This window comes from Salminus brasiliensis, chromosome 19 (genome assembly GCF_030463535.1).
Source record: "Salminus brasiliensis chromosome 19, fSalBra1.hap2, whole genome shotgun sequence".
Classification (NCBI taxonomy): Eukaryota; Metazoa; Chordata; class Actinopteri; order Characiformes; family Bryconidae; genus Salminus; species Salminus brasiliensis.
The window spans coordinates 20,936,075-20,953,644 of record NC_132896.1 but is presented as its reverse complement, the minus strand read 5'-3'; the positions used below and the strand labels follow the sequence as shown (position 1 = coordinate 20,953,644).

Sequence of the window (17,570 nt, the reverse complement as noted above, 5' to 3'; positions counted from 1 at the left end):
CCCATTCATAAAATCAAGGTCATCTAAAGGCAGTAAGTAGTTTGATAAGGTAGGGTGGATTAGGGTTGGATCTAAAGTCTGTGAAAAGGTAGCACTCCAAGAGCAGGATTTGAAACCACTTCTGTAGAATAAAATGGTTAGTGACCTAGAGCACAACAGAATAACTTATAGCTGGGTAAGGGAGCTCAGACAGCTTTCCACAGAATTTTAATGGGAAATAAAGATAAAAACACTGTTTGAGGGACGTTAAAAAAGACAAAACTGGATAAGCCCTTTTATACTTGTACTAGTGCATTACTTATGTAAGTATTTAAAAATAATAATAAAATTGAGAATGTGAGAAGATTGATCATAATTATTTTGAAAACAAAATACAAAAAAAAAAGAAAAAAGTCTTTCTATCCAGCGCTGTGTAATCATCAAATGCATTACACTTGTCAGGGTCCAAAACATTAGCAATACTTGAAAGCCAAGATGCATTATGTAAAAATCACACAAAAGAAATTAAATTAACTAAGCAACAGTTTAAAAGGAGCATAATGAACAAAAGAAGCACAACCCAAGCAGAAATGGCATACTTGGACACAGACAAGTAATATACAGTTCTATTTACAAATTTACTACGGTTTCCTCTGAAAGTCCTTTCAGAGGAGATTATAAAATATGTACAAGACCACTGAAACAAGGAGCCACACGTGCAGCCAATGGAGTGTCTTTGCAGCCTTTCCAGGTAATGCAAGGTCTCCCAACAATCAGCTGGGCTGGTTCCTTTGATGACCACCACCTTGGCCACTAGAGCCGGAGGAGCTGCTGTGGCCAGTGTTAATCTGGATGAAGTCACTGAGACCATCAAAGCCCTGGCTGAAGAGGAATTCCACATACCAGTTCCAGTATTTCCCAACCTGATGACAGAATATATGCAAAAGTTATGTATTTTCATGAACAATTCAGGACACTCTGGAGAAAAGGGAGAAAGAGGGGCCTTGCAGTGCAATCCGGTGACATTAAGGTGATAAACACTTCAACAGGCATCAGTGCTCTTGTTAATAAAATGGAAATTGTATTACCTTTATGGAGGCCAGGTCCACAGCATTCCTCGCTGGCCAGCACTGATAAAGAGAAAGCATAAATATTTATAATTTCTTCTTTAAATCTCAGAAAAACAGAGCTGGTTGGTGGAGTTGGACCAAAAAGTTACTTGTATTATTAAACATGATTAGAAGTCTCATACCGCTCACATAAAGAACAAAATGTGATTCTGTATTAACGGATCTTACATAAAAGATGCATACATATTATATTCATCTCCTTGTTCAACCTTAAAGGAACAAGCATTTATGCTTTGCATTCACATTTGCATACCAGCACAACTAACAAAACTAACAAAAAAACAGCGATATCCAGCAAGTACCTTGCATTGCCAGAGACCACTGTGTACATTATTTCTATTTATTTTTATTTATTTATTTAAAAAAAAAACTCAACAAGAAACATGCTAAAACAAGAGCTAGCCAACGACCTAACTAACTAGTAACCAACTACCTAATTAACTACCTAGTAGTTACAAACTCATAAGGCTCCTTTGAAGAAACCTATTCAACAGCAAATACACTTTACCATTCTCACTGGGGGGGGGGGTGTAAAGATGCACATAGTCATGGTTTGGTGCATGCAGTCCCACTGAGAATATGTAGTACACTGAAAGCTCTGAGCATAGCATTTAGGGGTGGATGAGGATTGGCAAATTTAATGTGTTACTAAAAGTCACAAGCACAAGTTCCACTAGGAAACCTTAAGCTGTCTATCCCCTGCCCTCTCTTTTGTACTGGTCGTTACACACAAGGGAAACTATTCTGAAAATATTCTGTCCTTTTTCCATAGTACTATTTTTTAAATCAAATTTAAATTAAATTAAATTAATGAAATCAAGGTGGATCAGACGAAGACTGTATCTGCACCCTCGATTATTGTAAGGTGTGCAAACATAACACATTACATGCTGTTTGTGTACCTCAGGGGAGATTGAGTCACTAGGTGTTAAAAACTGTTATTGCTGCTTAAGGAAAAGAAACCAAGCCTTTTGCCTTTGGGAGGCTGCTGCCTTTTTTTGCTTGCTGTACCAAACTCATATTGCAACACTACATATCAAGGTACTATCACATATCACTTATACAGTTTTAGTGGTTTGAGACTGGGATGGAGGGTAACCTTCCAACAAGATGATGACCCAAAGCATACTGCTAAAGCAACACTTGAGTGGTTTAAGGCAAAACATCTAAACGTATTGGAATGGCTGAGTCAGTGCCCAGTCCTTAATACAACTGAGTGGACTTCTGTGGTCAGACTTTCTGTTCACTAGCGGAAACCATCTAACTTGAAGGAGGAATGGGCAAAAATCCCAGTGGCAAGATGTGGCAAGCTCATCCAAAGATGAAAAACAAATCATTCATGGCTGTTGGCTTACTTAACTGTTAGAACTAATGTTTATTAAATAATGCACCTTTATCTTTTTAGTACAGTAGAGAGAAGTAAAAGAGAATAAAGCAGACACTGCAGTCAAGGCTCTACAAAGATTAGTCAAAGGACAATCTTAGCAGCATTATGCAAGAATTGGGATTTCTTGTTCCTGGGCTCCCTCTAAAGTAGGGAAGTGGAGTTCGCACTTTGAGTCACCACTAATTGGCACACAGTTCTGGACAAGCTGAGAGATACACAACAGTCACAGAGAGTGAAAGAAGCATGAAAAGTAATATCCAGACTTTATAGTAAGATGTCTCCGGCCTACGAGTTTCATAGTGTACTTTCTGTTATTTGGAGCTCAGAGCAGCAACAGGGCGCTGCTCTCCCTATTTTTAACATCCGTGTTCATGTAAAAGAATAAACAAGAGAAGAGGGATGCTTTGCTGCCTCAATCCATAGCATTGACCAAATTCCAATTGTACAAGAGAATGTCAAGGCACCTGTGAGATATATACAGCTATATCAAAATAATGCAAAACACAAAAACAACTTAAAGGCACTGCAATAGTCTTGTATAGAATAGGTAAATATCTCTGACCACTGTAGTTTATCAATTATCTTGTGTACATTGTTGACAACTAACACCAGAAGGCATTAAAGGCATTAAATGTGAACCAGAAATCCTCCGTAAAAGTGTTTCTTGCTTTTGACATTTAAAACCATACTCTCAATTAATCAGAGTGGAGAGAGAAGGCATTAGTGCAAATTCTATAATGCAGGCCAATTTACTACATTAGTGTATATAAAGATTTCATCCTAAGTCAAGGGGTTTCCTTCAAAGGGTAGGGGTAGAGTTACTCATTTGTTCTACATTCTGTAGCTAAAGTGTACTGGGCCATTGGGCCTCCAAGATTAAGAAGGGCCAAGTCTGTGCTTTTGATCGAACACTGTGGCCTCATATCTCCAGAGATGAAGACTTAAAGTCACTGTAATTTAAGTGACTGACAGTTAAACCATGATCCCTGACCCTCCATGATGTTAATTCTAATAAAGCAATTACAAGTTCACAAAACTCAATCTCACACTCACCTTCTGGTGAAATTCAATGGCGTACTTGAAGAAGGCTGGATGGTGAACAAGGTCAAAATGCCTCCAGTGCTCAGGCACTTTGGTCTGCATGAGCATGTGCTCATCAATCTCAATGCCTGTGCCAGGCAAGAATGACTTGGAGTTCCACAGACAGCTCACCATGGCCACTAGGTGCTGGTTGAACTCTTTGTATGTATTTCGGCTTATGTGAAATGTTTGCTGAAATTTAAGCAGAGCAGACCAATTAAAACTTCTTTGTTCCTCTCATTGTACTATATTGCAAGCCGATCTAGATTTATATCATCCTTAGGTCTTCAGAGTATTTCTGTTGATGAAGGGACTTGATAGCAACGTACCAGCGTAGAGAATGAATAATCAATTAATGAAAATGATACTGAACTAGGAAACTTATTTGACAACTTGATTTCATTTGTTAGAGACAGGTTAGTCAGGCAACAGTGTGAAAGAATAAACTACTCTTGGCTTGACACTTGACATTGCATTGACATTGACTAAGAGGAACCTGGATAATGTAAAACGTTCTTCAACACAACACAAAATGACCTGGTGCCATTTTATTCACTGGGATGAACATGCTATGCCCCAAGGACTCTCTGGGACACTATCTGGTGCTTTTACTCCTTTTATCATCACCAGGAAGAACAGCAACTATATCAACAGCCTGAAATACATTTATTACAGACTCTTAAAACACAGCTTGAAGGTCTTTCTAATTCTCCCATTATTAGCAAATTATTCAAAAACAAAACCCTTGCAGTCACACGACTTTGTATTCACTGCATAACTCCACATTGCTTTTAACACATCTTTTATTACCTCACTCTGCTGCTCCTGTTTTTTAGCCAAGGTCAGATTTTTCCGGTATCTATAAAAATAAAACGAGGTGAGTCTTGTAAGAAAAACAAACAAAGTGCTTTTGTTAAAAAACAAAGCAAAACCCATATGTACTGTTGTGAAATATTGAAATTGCTAGTGAATCCTGGTTATTAATGGATATGGTAAAGCCTATTTAATGCCTGATTCTTTCACACTCAAACATAAAAAATAAAGGTGCCACAAATGGTTCTTTGAGGGATGCCGTAGAAGAATGTTTGTCATGAAGACGTGACCTTTAAATTGATTAAAAATTCTTTACAATCACATATTTGACAAACCTGGTCCTTAATAAAACAAACATTGGTTCTTCTTTGGCACTCAAAGAACCATTTGCAGCACCATTATTTTATTTATTTTTTTAAGAGTGTACCATAAACCTCAAACATTGCTGTCTTCACAGAACAAATCTAGCATAACCATAACAGGGCAGTTAAACAGACAAATTCCCCCAAAAAAGATATGGTATTTTTGACTAGTTATAGTCAATTTTCTGATACAAGCAGCACATCACCACCAGTGACTCCATCAGCGTGTTTCTTTTAGAAGCTGTTTTCACACTGAATGCGGTATGCACAGCACTTGCCGCTTAGGTACACAGATGATGTGGTCAACAATACTTGAGATACATGCAACACGTGCCGGTGGGGCACATAAGTAGGACGCGCTCTCTGAAGCGAAAAAAAGAAAGAGGGATTTGTTTTTACAAAACAATTTGAAAAAAGGTTTTCAGACTGCCCTCAGCTCCCAGTGTTCAGCAACAGATAAAACTAGCTTTTCCTTAATGTTGGAGGGAACTACCAAGCACACGCTCTCCGACTGGACACACCGAGACTCCACTATGAGCAGGCATATAAAATCTTTTTTTCCCCTCACTCCAACCAAAGTCACATATTTACTATATAAATATACATTAAAAATGACTTCAAATACTGAGTCAACCAATTTTATGGCACATTGAAATAAAACGCCCTGTTTTGAGCTTTTGCCAGTTTATTTGGACTCAATGTAAGCTTTTTATATTTACCTGTACATGATGTATCCGAGCCGATCCACAGACAGCGAGTCTGTTGCAAGGAGAGCAGGATAAAACACACCAGCCGGGGGCATGATGACCAGAGGCAAGCCATATTTCACAAACATATCACACACCTAGATACAAGAAAACACACACACGCACACAATAAATACAACTCAACTGAGAATCCTGACTGTATAGGTAAAAAGGCACTGGCCTACCGTCTCATAGAAGGTGAGCGTTTGGCTGAGAAGCAGAACATGGCAGTTCTCCAGCCGCAGACCCTCAGAAGCCAGACGTCCAGCAAACCGCACAAGCTCTATGACTGTATCCATAAAGCCAGACAGGGTCATAGTACTGGAGAAGAGAAAAGGTATGTAGATATTAATACTTTCATAATCTAGTTAAAGTGACTGTGCATATCTGCCTCATCACAAACTTGTGTGGTTTAGAGAGGACCTGACGGGGTAACAATATGCCGAACTGCACCAAACACTCTCCGATGGTGCTCCGAGTGGTCCGCACAGGCTCTCTAGGGTATGAAGGCAGAGGTTGTTTCTGCCAAAGACCGTTTTGGGGTTTTTTGGGGGTTTTTTTGGTGGTGCCGATGCATTCGCTCGTTCTATCTTTCACTACCAGCATCTCTTTGAGTGCGTAGTTTCGTCTACTCATTGACATGACTCCATGTTTTTATTTGTCTTTTAAGGGAGACTCCCTTGTCAGAAAGCTAATCTTGATTTTTATTCCTCCGTCTGAAGTGCACCTCAGTAATGTAATAAAAAAAACTAAACTAAAATCAGCAGGCAGTGTCAGGCAATACACTGAGGCAAAGGAAACATCCACCACACTTCATTACACACAATTCCACAGAATAATATGTAGAGATAGAAAGTTCAGACAGGCCTTGACCATGACTCATACTGACTACTTTAGAGGTGATGATAATAGAGAAAAATACTAAAGTCAAAGACAACCCTGACTAAAAGGCTTAAAAGAACAATCAAAAATGTCCTAAAGCTTCAAAACTATTAACATGACATTAGGCATGTCCCAATGGGATCCAGTGCATCAGTGCCAATACAGGCATATTTTAATGAATGAAGTATCTGCTATTTTAATCTCAACCACGCTCAGAACACTTTCTGGTCTTTTCAAGGCACCATTAACGAATCATTGTTGCCCAGCTGGCAGCACAAGAGAGCATTCTCAGAAGGTAAATAAAACGTATAGTAGTTGGAGTCTGCAGTGTGAAACTATTTTACAGTGGAACATGACAACATAATATCTGAAACTATATAAAACCATTTTACTGGCAGGAAAACTATGCGCCTGAACAAGTCAAGTCAGATTTATTTGTATAGCGCTTTTTACAACTGTTGTCGTCACAAAGCCGCTTTACATAAATAATGATTAATAAAAGACAGAGACAAAGAAGAAAGAAGAAATAACGTAAGAACAGTGTGTTCAAAACTGAGTGGAAGCTAATACTAATGCACACTATATAAACCCAAATCACAGCACATTCCCCCCACTATAAAACAGTTATTTCACATCAGTAGTCGACAAAGAACAATGGATATAAGCCAGTGTTGTACCACATCCCCACCCCAATGTCTACATGACAACATTGCGATAAATATCATACCGTAAAAAAATCTTTAAATATCAGGATATGATTGTTTTCTATATCGTCCAGCTTTAGTAGCACATTTTATCTAAACTGTGTGGATGTTTTATTTATACAAATACAAAGACCAGATTGGTATCTGCTGATATTTAGCATTTAGAGACTTTGATCAGATCGGGGGAGAGGGGGATGCAGAATAATGTAATCGACATCCCTACATAACATTTCAAGCAATTTTCAACAGTAGTAAATATTTCCTTTACAAACTCGATTTCTGTGACATCATGATTAATTTCAGCACATCACCAAATCAGTTTGAACCCTGCAGTGCCCCCAGATTTTTTTTGTAATCCAAGCAGATAAGAGATTCATTTGACAGCTTGACAATGTTAATTCTGTTGACAGAATGCTCCTTTAACTAAACTTAGGTTATTATAGCGCTAGCGCCATTTAGTCCTTATTTGAGGACTGTGCAGTGTGAATGGAAGCAATATCGAACAGGACAAAACAGGAGTAGAAATAATGTAAAAGATACTCACACTGTTCCATTGCTGTTGAGGCTAATGTCCAGGCCGTCCTCTAGAGCGTTGACGGAATGCCAGGTCAGCCACTTCACCAGCATGTTATTGAGACACTCAATAACACTACACTGAAGAGTACAATGAAGATTAGCACACTTAGATAAAGGCTGGAGAATGGCATACATGCAACATAAGAAACACGTAAAAATGCTGCAGCCTCTGCAAGTGTGTTTGTAACACCAACACTTGCATAGCTACCAAAAGAAGAGTATATACTGTCTGCCATCTGTACAAGTATTGGCATTAGGCCTGATAACAGATGCTACATATAAGTATGAAAACAAAAAGAACAGACACATACCTTAAAGAACACAGCAGAGGTGAAGTAGAGTTGCATCAGTGGCTCAAAAACAAGAATTTTGATATCTGCAAGCAATGGGCAGAAAAAAAAAATTGTAGGTAAACCAAAACTGCATTAAACAGATATTTTGAAGTTAGACAGATCTACAGGACTCAACACATACTTAGGAAACTTCACTTGGATAGTTGCCCAGCATTTGTTCCAACCCAGCCAACAACAATGATGGATTGCTATATTCTGCCAAAGTTGATTTTTCAAGTCAAGCATCATAAATTTCATTTAATCATTTCAAATCAAATCATTTAAATTTGATTTATTGGAGATATTACACAGATCCCGTAAACATCCTCTTTTTAAGGCTGCCTAAAAAATTTACCCAAATAAAATGCTGAAATTATCTAAACCCTGCAGCATAGTTACAGAACATGCCCTGCAGTGAAGAGCAAAAGGCCATACGACAATACTTGAGGAGAGTATGCTTTGAAAGAACAGCGAGGTTGTACTCACAGTGGCTGGGCATCAAAGGAATGTGACTAAGCAGATCCAAGACTTGGGTACGCAGCAGCGAGCCATCCCACACACTCAGGAACTTATAGAGGAAGCTCTCAGTGCTGAAGAAACCCTCCTGAGAACCAAACATAGTATACAGACACCTCAGAAGTCTGGAATATATTTTATTAATTAAAAAAGGGAGCAGAGGTATGTGTGTTAAGATCTGACAGAAGCACCAAGAGAAAAGAAAAGGGGGGGGGAATGATGGAGAGGAAACACCTTAGGAGCGCACAGTGGTTTTTAACAGATTTCATTTAGAAGAACAGCTCTTATAACATAGCTGTGCCACTGCTGTGCCACTGCAGTCTCACCTGGAGGAACTGTTGTGAAGAGAGGACAGTACTTAGAAATCGTGAGGCTTCAGCTAAGCTGTCCGAGCTCCCATCAGCAGGACACAGAAGGAATTCTGCCCAAAAACAGAAAGCCTGCATTTGTACAACCAACGGGTGAAAACATTGGCTAGAGCACAGCACAATGAGCGCAGAAGACAGCACAAAACTATTGAGTGTTGAAAGATATGCTCATCTGAACAAGCTTGGGTCAAAAGGTCAATTTTTTACCCTCCTGTAGTGAGTGTCCCAGCCAGAAGTTGAGGCGCAAGAAAGCAGACTCATCTTGTACACAGTCCAGAAAGTGGAGGGCTAGAGAGGATCCCAGGAGAGAACCCATTTGGGCTGGCAGCTGTAACGAAAGGCATGCCCTGAACTGTGTGACTGAATCTCTACATTTCCACTGCAGTGCACTCAACAACGGTATCACTACCAAAAGATGTCACAAAGTAAATCAATCAATCAATGACTAGCTTAATTACAGCAAGATATTAACAGAAATGTTAACTACAATTTCCACATTCCGTAACGTTCAGAAATTATTCCTTGCTTTGTCATTTCTGTCATGTGGACAGCTGCTTCTCAATATGGAGACTTGAGCACATAAATAAATAATATGCAGTGACAGATTGTCAACGGACATGGCTCAGTCTTTCTATAATTAAGGAGCAAATGTATCATTTATCAGAAAAATGACAAGTTTTAATGATTGGGAGCTTTAGCAAGAAGAAATCAATGATCCTTTGCTGTGGCAATTGCAGATTTGGCTTAATTGTGTCAAGGCTAGTTTTTAGGGTTTTGTCACACTTGCCTTGCTAAACTGCAGCACCAACCAATTTATAAAAGTCAGGTCAGAACACCTTGTCGCACATGTTGGCTAGGCACACTGAGGGCAAATGTTATCTACCATAACATGTAACCATCCACAGACTGTTTAGAAAGATTTACACTATCGCGTTTTACCAGGTCAGTGGATCTGCCAGACAGACACTATTTGTGAACAACTAGCTGTAACTGTGCACTTCAAGGTATGTTTAGTAGGAGGTTGGTGATTCCCATGGCCTTGTTGCAAATGATCTCCTAAGCTTAAGTACAACAAATCAAATAAAAAAAAAAGGAGGAAAACCAGCCAAAAACAAAAATGAAAAGGCTGAAATGTTCCAACACAGTCACACCTCATACGTATAGACACAACAGCATGGTTGTGCAGCTGTCTATACACTGCAGTGATGACAGAGCTCCACCATGAGACCAAAGAACAAAACTGCAGAACACATCTCATCCTTTGACCTGCTGTGGGTAAGACAGTCTTTTGTTTCCATAGCTTTCCACAGCTTAAATGCTCAGATGATTTCTGAATTCCTCCTCGCTCATTTCAATTCAAATTGACTGGTGTACCTAGAGTTGGCAAAATTCCTGGTCACTGCCTGCCTTTGTGACCACCATAACTGCATCTGGGATACCTCACTTTACACAAGAAAGGTCAGCTGCAATAACATCTGTAAATCACCATGCTGTATGTATTAGTCAATATAAACCAGAAATAATTTCCCTTCTGTATTACGACAGTAATAAAACCTTTAAACAGAAACCAATTTAGCTGCACAAAACCAAGAACTGGGACCTGGTATTGTAATATTTGTAACAACAGATTTTCCAAGTACAGAAATATTTTCCAATGCAAGTGTGTAACTCTTGATGGCTGCTAATACTTTTTTTTAGCTATATAACATTCTCTGCTCTAAAACATCAAACTAACTCTTGGCTAAAAGCGAACACTAGCCAGACAGCTTTTACTGAGTTTTTAAAACAAAGCTAACCTTACAGCTAGGAAGCACCAGTTTATCAGCAATACTTGAGAAAGCCAACCGCAGAGAAGCAACTTTAAAAGCAGGCTAAGATATCTTTAGTTTGCTAAAAGCACACTGCACCAAGAGGACAACCAGGAAAGCAACACTATCTAAAAAGAGTCAGAAGTAATCAATGTGTTTTTCCAAAACTATGTCATCACATGCTGCTCCTGTGGGCCGCTGCCATAAACCAGACAAATACATAAAAAAAACAGCATTTCATTCTGGGGCAAAATAAGTGTCTAAGGGGTGTAAAGCACAAAATCTCACAGAACTAGAAGCCTGTTGCAAGAAAGAATGGCAGAATTTAGCACCAAGTTTATGAGAGCCAAATGTGAGAGAAATTGTTCCATATACATTTTCCCAGTTAAATTATAAAAAAAAAAAATCATATTAAGAAAACTGTTTTTCACACCGCAGAGAAAGCTTTTTTTGTTTTTTTTTAAACAAGATATGTTCAGTTCATGGAACAGTGAGCAGGTGTTGCACCAAACTGCTCATTGCCACCATGTGGTCAAATTTAAAATTGCATCTTTCAACAGAACCAAACTAAAAGGTACAGACTATAGAAAATCTAAAATCTTTTTTCAAATCAAATCTATTAGAGATAAAATGGTATTTTAAGGAACACAACAGACAATATTATTTATTATTTATTATTATTAATTTTCGGCAAGTTTGAATTATAAATTTAGTGACTATTTAGTCACTATGTAAAAGCTTCATTCAGTATGACCTTTACCGTTACATAATTGGAGACCTGTTAAGTAGAAATCACTAATACCTGCATTGTAAGCTGCAATAATGCAGCATAAACACTTAAGATTTATGCAAGCTAGACATGAATTCTTACATTTACAGGTCATTAGTGTATTAGTAATTGGAAGCACTCTGATTTGTGTGTGTTCTAGGTATTGCCTTATTCATCATGGCTTTACATCTAACAGGAGTCTAAAAACTCACTAATACATCAAGACAAGCTCTGTATTCTAAAGTTCCTCATCACTAATGGAAGACTAATATGCACTAAATAAGTATTCAATGCATTAGTATTGCATTACATATTAAGTATCTATTCATATTACCATTAATATTTCAGTTACACACAAAAAAAACACTACAAATCTGTTTGTATAATAATCGATTTTAGGAGCTAGAGGTTATACTCCTCAGTATTGCATAACAGGGTCTTAAAGAACTTATTTGAAAACCTTTTTTTTTGTTCTGAGAATGCAAAATAACACACCTCCAGTTATGTACCTTTAAAATGTTAGCACGAATAAAACTGTGCATAGTTTTACTCAACAGAACATTTCATGTTTCATTAGGCAAGAGTTGACCTTTCTTGCTTCTGGGCCCAGGTATTACAGGTCAGTGTAGCATCAACATGATTTCGAAGCAGTCATTTTAACTACATACTGCTAAATAATGCTGTTTTAAAATACTAACGGGGAAAAAATAACCTTTTATAATAAGGGAAAAGAAACCTTAAACCCATATCCTAGGCGTGATAAATATTTCACATGAAAAGGGCTGTTTATCTAGCATTACCTCTATGTTGTGGATGTTCTGCAAAAGCCCTTTAAAGGAGCGCAGTTCCTGCAGACGGAAGACTTTCCTCTCAGAGTTGGTATCAAAGGCAGAGCTCAGAGCAGGCACCTCCAGGTGATGCAGTTTCTGTGATTAGTCATACAAAAAGTGAGTTAGTCCACAGTCTTACAAAGTTAAGGCCGCCTTTGCCAAAGAATACATGGTAGATTTTTATTTGTTTTGTTTTTAAATTCAGTGTAAACAAGAGTGTAACTAAAATATAGTTCACAAGAAGAAAAAATTGTCCATCTGAGAAAGAGAGTCCATAAAAGTTATTTAATAGAATAACTAAAAAAAAAAACTGCATTTCAGGTGGCGATCTAGCTCTAACAGGTGATATTGATCAGGGGTGGATCTGGGTACCACATTAAGGTTTCTTTATAATGCATTAATGGCTTTAATGGGTGTCTGCAGCTGTGAGTGGGCTCTATAATGCCATCTAGTGTGTGCATGAGGAACTGCATGGTGCCGTGACCATAAAAAAATGGAAACATATGAATCATATGATCTGATCAGCTCTCAGGATCGAAGATTTGGACTGAAAATCTGGCATTACCGATACCCAGAGATTAAGTCTGCCATCTCTAGAATAAACCCAAGTACACAATACACTGTGGTTTGATGTGACTATGTCAGTATAACCCTTTTTAAATTTCTCCCTAACCTAATTAACCAATAGCCTAACTGGGTTTAGGCCCTACATTTAGATGTACAAAGATTATTGCTGAATCACAGCTTCTAGCTTAGACAAGTACACAAACATGTAATAGTAGCATTTTTCTAGTGGAAAATTCTGTACCCACTCTCTGGGCTAGCTAGGTATGGTTTATTCTTCAGCTGGCATTTCTAAAAAAAAAAAAATGTCCAGACACTGCAGCAATGTACCACTAACCTTTACTGTAGGGGCACTGCCAAAGCACCAGGGGAGCTACACCAGTTTGAACCTTCAACTGTAAAGAACTATTTCACAAAGTGTTGAACACATCTTACCCTCTTTCTGGAAGTGGATTTTTCTTTTAACTCTGTAGTGAGGCTATGGTCAGCAATTAATTCAGCTCTGTTTATCCGCTGTACAGCAGTAAGTGCTGCTTTCCAGGTGGAATTATAGTTCTTGAATCCAGCCTGAAATAACCCAGAAAGCCCAGTAGGTCCATCAGACATCATTAAATACACATGCAAAATACTCTAAATCCACTTTATTACTCTAAATCCAAGTCTAACTGCACCAAACCAAGATGTTTATAAGGGTGGTGTAAACGCGTATATGAAGTCAATCACAGTCTGACTTTCTAATGTGAATATCCCCTCCTTAATGGTGCACCCACATGAGTTTTCTCATGCTTAAAATCGCTGCCTATTCCCCATTCCACACACATATCCAATGATGACCATCCCTGACAAAATGTTTAACATGAACATCACTTTTTCATTCTGCAAAAGTACAAACCATTTTTTTGGATAGTATTGCAGACAGTACTGCAGAATGCACAAAAACTTGGAGTGATCTCCAAACATACACTCAAACGGTCCAGTCAATAAAATTCAGGACCACATTTTAATCATAAAGCTCGAACAAAAACGTTGGGAAAACCATGATGCCTGCATTAGGGCTGCACAATATTGGAAAAAAACACTGACATTGCACCCCCACCCTCCCTTTTTGATATATAACTCCAGATTTCACCAGAAGTCAACAATCAAACATGTCATGATATTAATACTGTGTATCCAATATTGGATTTAAATAAGTGATATTGGAGATATAATCTATTAGATATGGCAAGGAAAATGAGTCACATATTTTCCTTTTATATTGAGCAGCAATAAAGTTGTTGGATGATGTGTCTGATAGAATAGAACGACACTGCACATCCTGCAATCTGACTATAGCACATGCGCACATTGTGATGGCAATGCAGTAACAATATATTGTGCAGCCCTAGCCTGCATGACTAAAACATGGATAATAAGTAAGTGTAATATTAAATCATCAACCATGGCAAAACACATGGTATCTGAGAATGCCACAGTAAACAGAGTCAGTAAATATCACTACTGAAGATTTATGCATTTACCCTCATTCTTGATGGCACTGAGAGCGACACCAGTTCGGGCCGGAAGACTTTGTACAAAGCCAGCAGCTGCATCAGGTAAGGCTGTCTGCCCTTTTAGATTACAAAACATATAACATTCTCAAAATAATACAGGGAACAAAACAATATAAAATAATTACCCCAAGTGAAAAAAATGACACAATTCACAGGAGATGTGTCTTTACCATTTTAGCCTGAATATCCAACAGCTTTCTCACTCTGTATGGCTGGACTGTGGAAAAAGCTAAATCAGTTTAATCACTGAAAAGACATCAGCAATAAGACATTTCATTAATGAAAAGAAAAAAACATACCATGCTCCCTCATTGTAAGAAGGTACAACAGGTGACAGATGAAAGGACACTGAAATAAACAAATAAATTATGTACCTCAAACATATTTGTGAGATTATGATAAAGACAGTTTGATATGGTAGAAAACAAAAGTGAACACACCAGATTTTCTTCAGTCACAAAGCTGAAAATAAATCCATAGATGGCTCTCAAGTGGTCTTTGCAATCAATAAGATCAAACACAGTGAGAACCCAGCGAAGAAAGAGAACCTTGAAATGAAGAGAAGAAGAATAACTTGAATAAAGAATAACTTGAATAAACATGTTATCTGGGGAAAAAGAACCATGTAAAAATAGGACTGACATGCACATCTCTTAGAAGCTTAGTACCTGAGTATTTATTGGCATTTTCCCCACACAGAGCCATGACACTCCTCTTACAATGGCCTCCTGAGGCACTACCGAAGCAGGTATTAGAAACTTCAAAACTCGTGCACAAGTCACGTTGCCTGTGTACCAAAAAGAAAAGTTTTCAGACAATACTGCAATTACGATGCTTTGGAGAATGCTTGATTGCTTAATTGTTAATTACCTTTTCAAAAACAGGTTGGGTTTCAAATACAAATACATATTGCACAAAACCAGCATTATGGCACAATGCCATTACCTGCACGGACACTTAGTGCCAAGTCCAGAAGCAACGAAACAGCCTCTGGAGGAAGACCCCGGCTTAGGGCAACAGTCTCCACCACCACCAGATTCTTCTCCAGCTGGTCATTTCCTTTTACAACAGTGCCTTCTTGCACTGGGGATCAGAAACAGATGCCACTGAGGATTCACAACGTACTTTAAGACAATAACTAGCTAAATAACTGAACAATAACATGAACCGAGACCAACTACATGGTACATTACTATTTCCTGTGATTACAGAAAGGCGTTGTTAGTCCTAGTGCTCATGCGCACAACTCTCACATGGACTGACCCGTGTCAGTCAACTGTGAAAAGTTATTTTGTGGTCGCGACAAGGACTGCAAATACAGCTGGATATAAAAGGGCCCCAGTAAAAGACTTTGCGACTAGTGCTAGCCAGTTCATTTAATAAACTGGGGCAAACAAGCAAGCAAAACACCACATATGCAGAACAAGGGAAATTCAGCATCAAAGCTGGGAACCACTGATCCAGCTAGCTAACATTTTACATTTTGGTACACTTCAAGCCCTAAACTCTAGCTAAATCAACATAATAATGCAGTAAATAGTCGCCATTTACAGTTAGCTAGCACTAGTAACTAGCGATCAACGAAGTCAGTTAGCCTAAGTTGTCTCGCTAGCTTGTGCTAGCTAACGTTAGCAAACAGTCATGGCCCCCAATAACAAAAAGCTCCTTTGTCTTTACATAAGTTAACTTTTTTAGCTAGCGCTAACAACCAAACCGTGGTCAGTTATTCTGGGCGACTTTGTTTACTTTGTTAGCCAGCAAAATCCGGCGATTTAACGTTACTTTGGCGATGGCCGTGGCTATCTTACTTTAGCTCTCTTACCCTGCGAGAGATAATCCAGTGCAAACCGAAACGGGTCTCTTTCGCCTTTCTTCTTGACATTTTCAGCCACTCGTAAACTTTTGTTGTTAAAACCAGAACCCGAGGAATCTCTGGATGTGTCCAAAGCCACCTCGGACAGGTTAGACGTATCTGCCATCGTAAAGGCTACATAATTCTCTTCTTTATGATATTCTGGTGTTTCGCTTCACACCCAAAAACGATTCAAATCAAACTCGAATCATCCGCGCGACCGTTTGGACATGCGCATTAGAGCCCTGTCTGCTTCGCGGCGGTTCGCCACCATGTGGGCAAACCGCTTGATTACACAAAGACTTTGACACAAATAGTGAAATGCATACAGTAGTATAGTTGCTGCCATGAGAAAATATATAATAAATACATATATCATATCATATGTATCATATATATATATATGCAAGAAAATGTATGTGAACCCCTCAGAATTTTCTTTAATTAGTCATAAAATGAGACCTGATCCTCATCCAAGTCAAGCATATTGACAAATATAATGTGCCTAAATTAATAACAAATATATATATATATATATATAGTATAATATATTGTACCAATGACACCTTCAAATCTTTGGCTGTCTGTTGGGATTGTTTCTTTACCTCATTAGTGAGTCTCACTGTGCTCTTGGGCAACCACTTTTAGCCAGAGTAGCCACAGTCCCAAATTTGTAACCCTTTCCAGCTTTATGTAAATCAACAAATTTTTTAACGTAGATCTTCCGAAACCCTTTTTTTGGCAACGCATGGCTGACATACACATATCCTTACTGTGCGGCGCAAACTCAAAGTATTTGAGTGGTTTTTATTAGTCAGTTCTAGTCCACACCTCCAAACTCATTTTCTTAAAAGTTCAAATTAGCTTTTTTGAGATCATTAACTCAAGTTCACATACTTTATTCACTAGTATTATACATTTTTTATGGTTGTTCTTAATGAAGACATGAATGATCAGATTTTTTTATGTTATTATTTTAGGCATATTATAAACACTATATTGCAAAAGTATTCACTCATCCATCTAAATCATTGAATTCAGGTGTTCCAATCAATTGGTGTATAAAACCAAGCACCTAGGCATGCTTTTAGGTATATGGTATATGATAGGAAGCCACCTGTGCAATTCCAGTCCTAAAATTTCCTCGCTATTAAATATTCCACAGCCAACTTTCAGTGGTATTATAACATAATGGAATCGATTGGGAACGGCAGCAACTCAGCCGCAAAGTGGTAGGCCACATAAAATGACAGAGTGGGGTCAGCGGATGCTGAGGCGCATTGTGTGCAGAGGTCACCAGCTATATGATTAGTGATGTG

General features: G+C 38.4%; 1 protein-coding gene across 1 annotated transcript; it reads right to left on the bottom strand.

Annotated features, from left to right (window-relative positions):
- Positions 1–217: 217 nt before the first annotated feature.
- cenpi (centromere protein I) lies at positions 218–16,420 on the bottom strand. Its single transcript, XM_072663421.1, has 20 exons — positions 16,222–16,420; positions 15,345–15,482; positions 15,068–15,186; positions 14,840–14,947; positions 14,699–14,747; positions 14,570–14,616; positions 14,367–14,456; positions 13,282–13,413; positions 12,253–12,378; positions 9,083–9,203; positions 8,834–8,928; positions 8,478–8,595; positions 7,971–8,035; positions 7,628–7,737; positions 5,683–5,818; positions 5,471–5,595; positions 4,387–4,435; positions 3,550–3,768; positions 1,068–1,109; positions 218–902 (listed from the first exon to the last, which is right to left on the bottom strand). The coding sequence occupies exons 1-20, from the start codon at positions 16,376–16,378 to the stop codon at positions 753–755; spliced, it is 2,196 nt and encodes a 731-aa protein (XP_072519522.1). The 5' UTR covers positions 16,379–16,420; the 3' UTR covers positions 218–752.
- Positions 16,421–17,570: the final 1,150 nt, after the last annotated feature.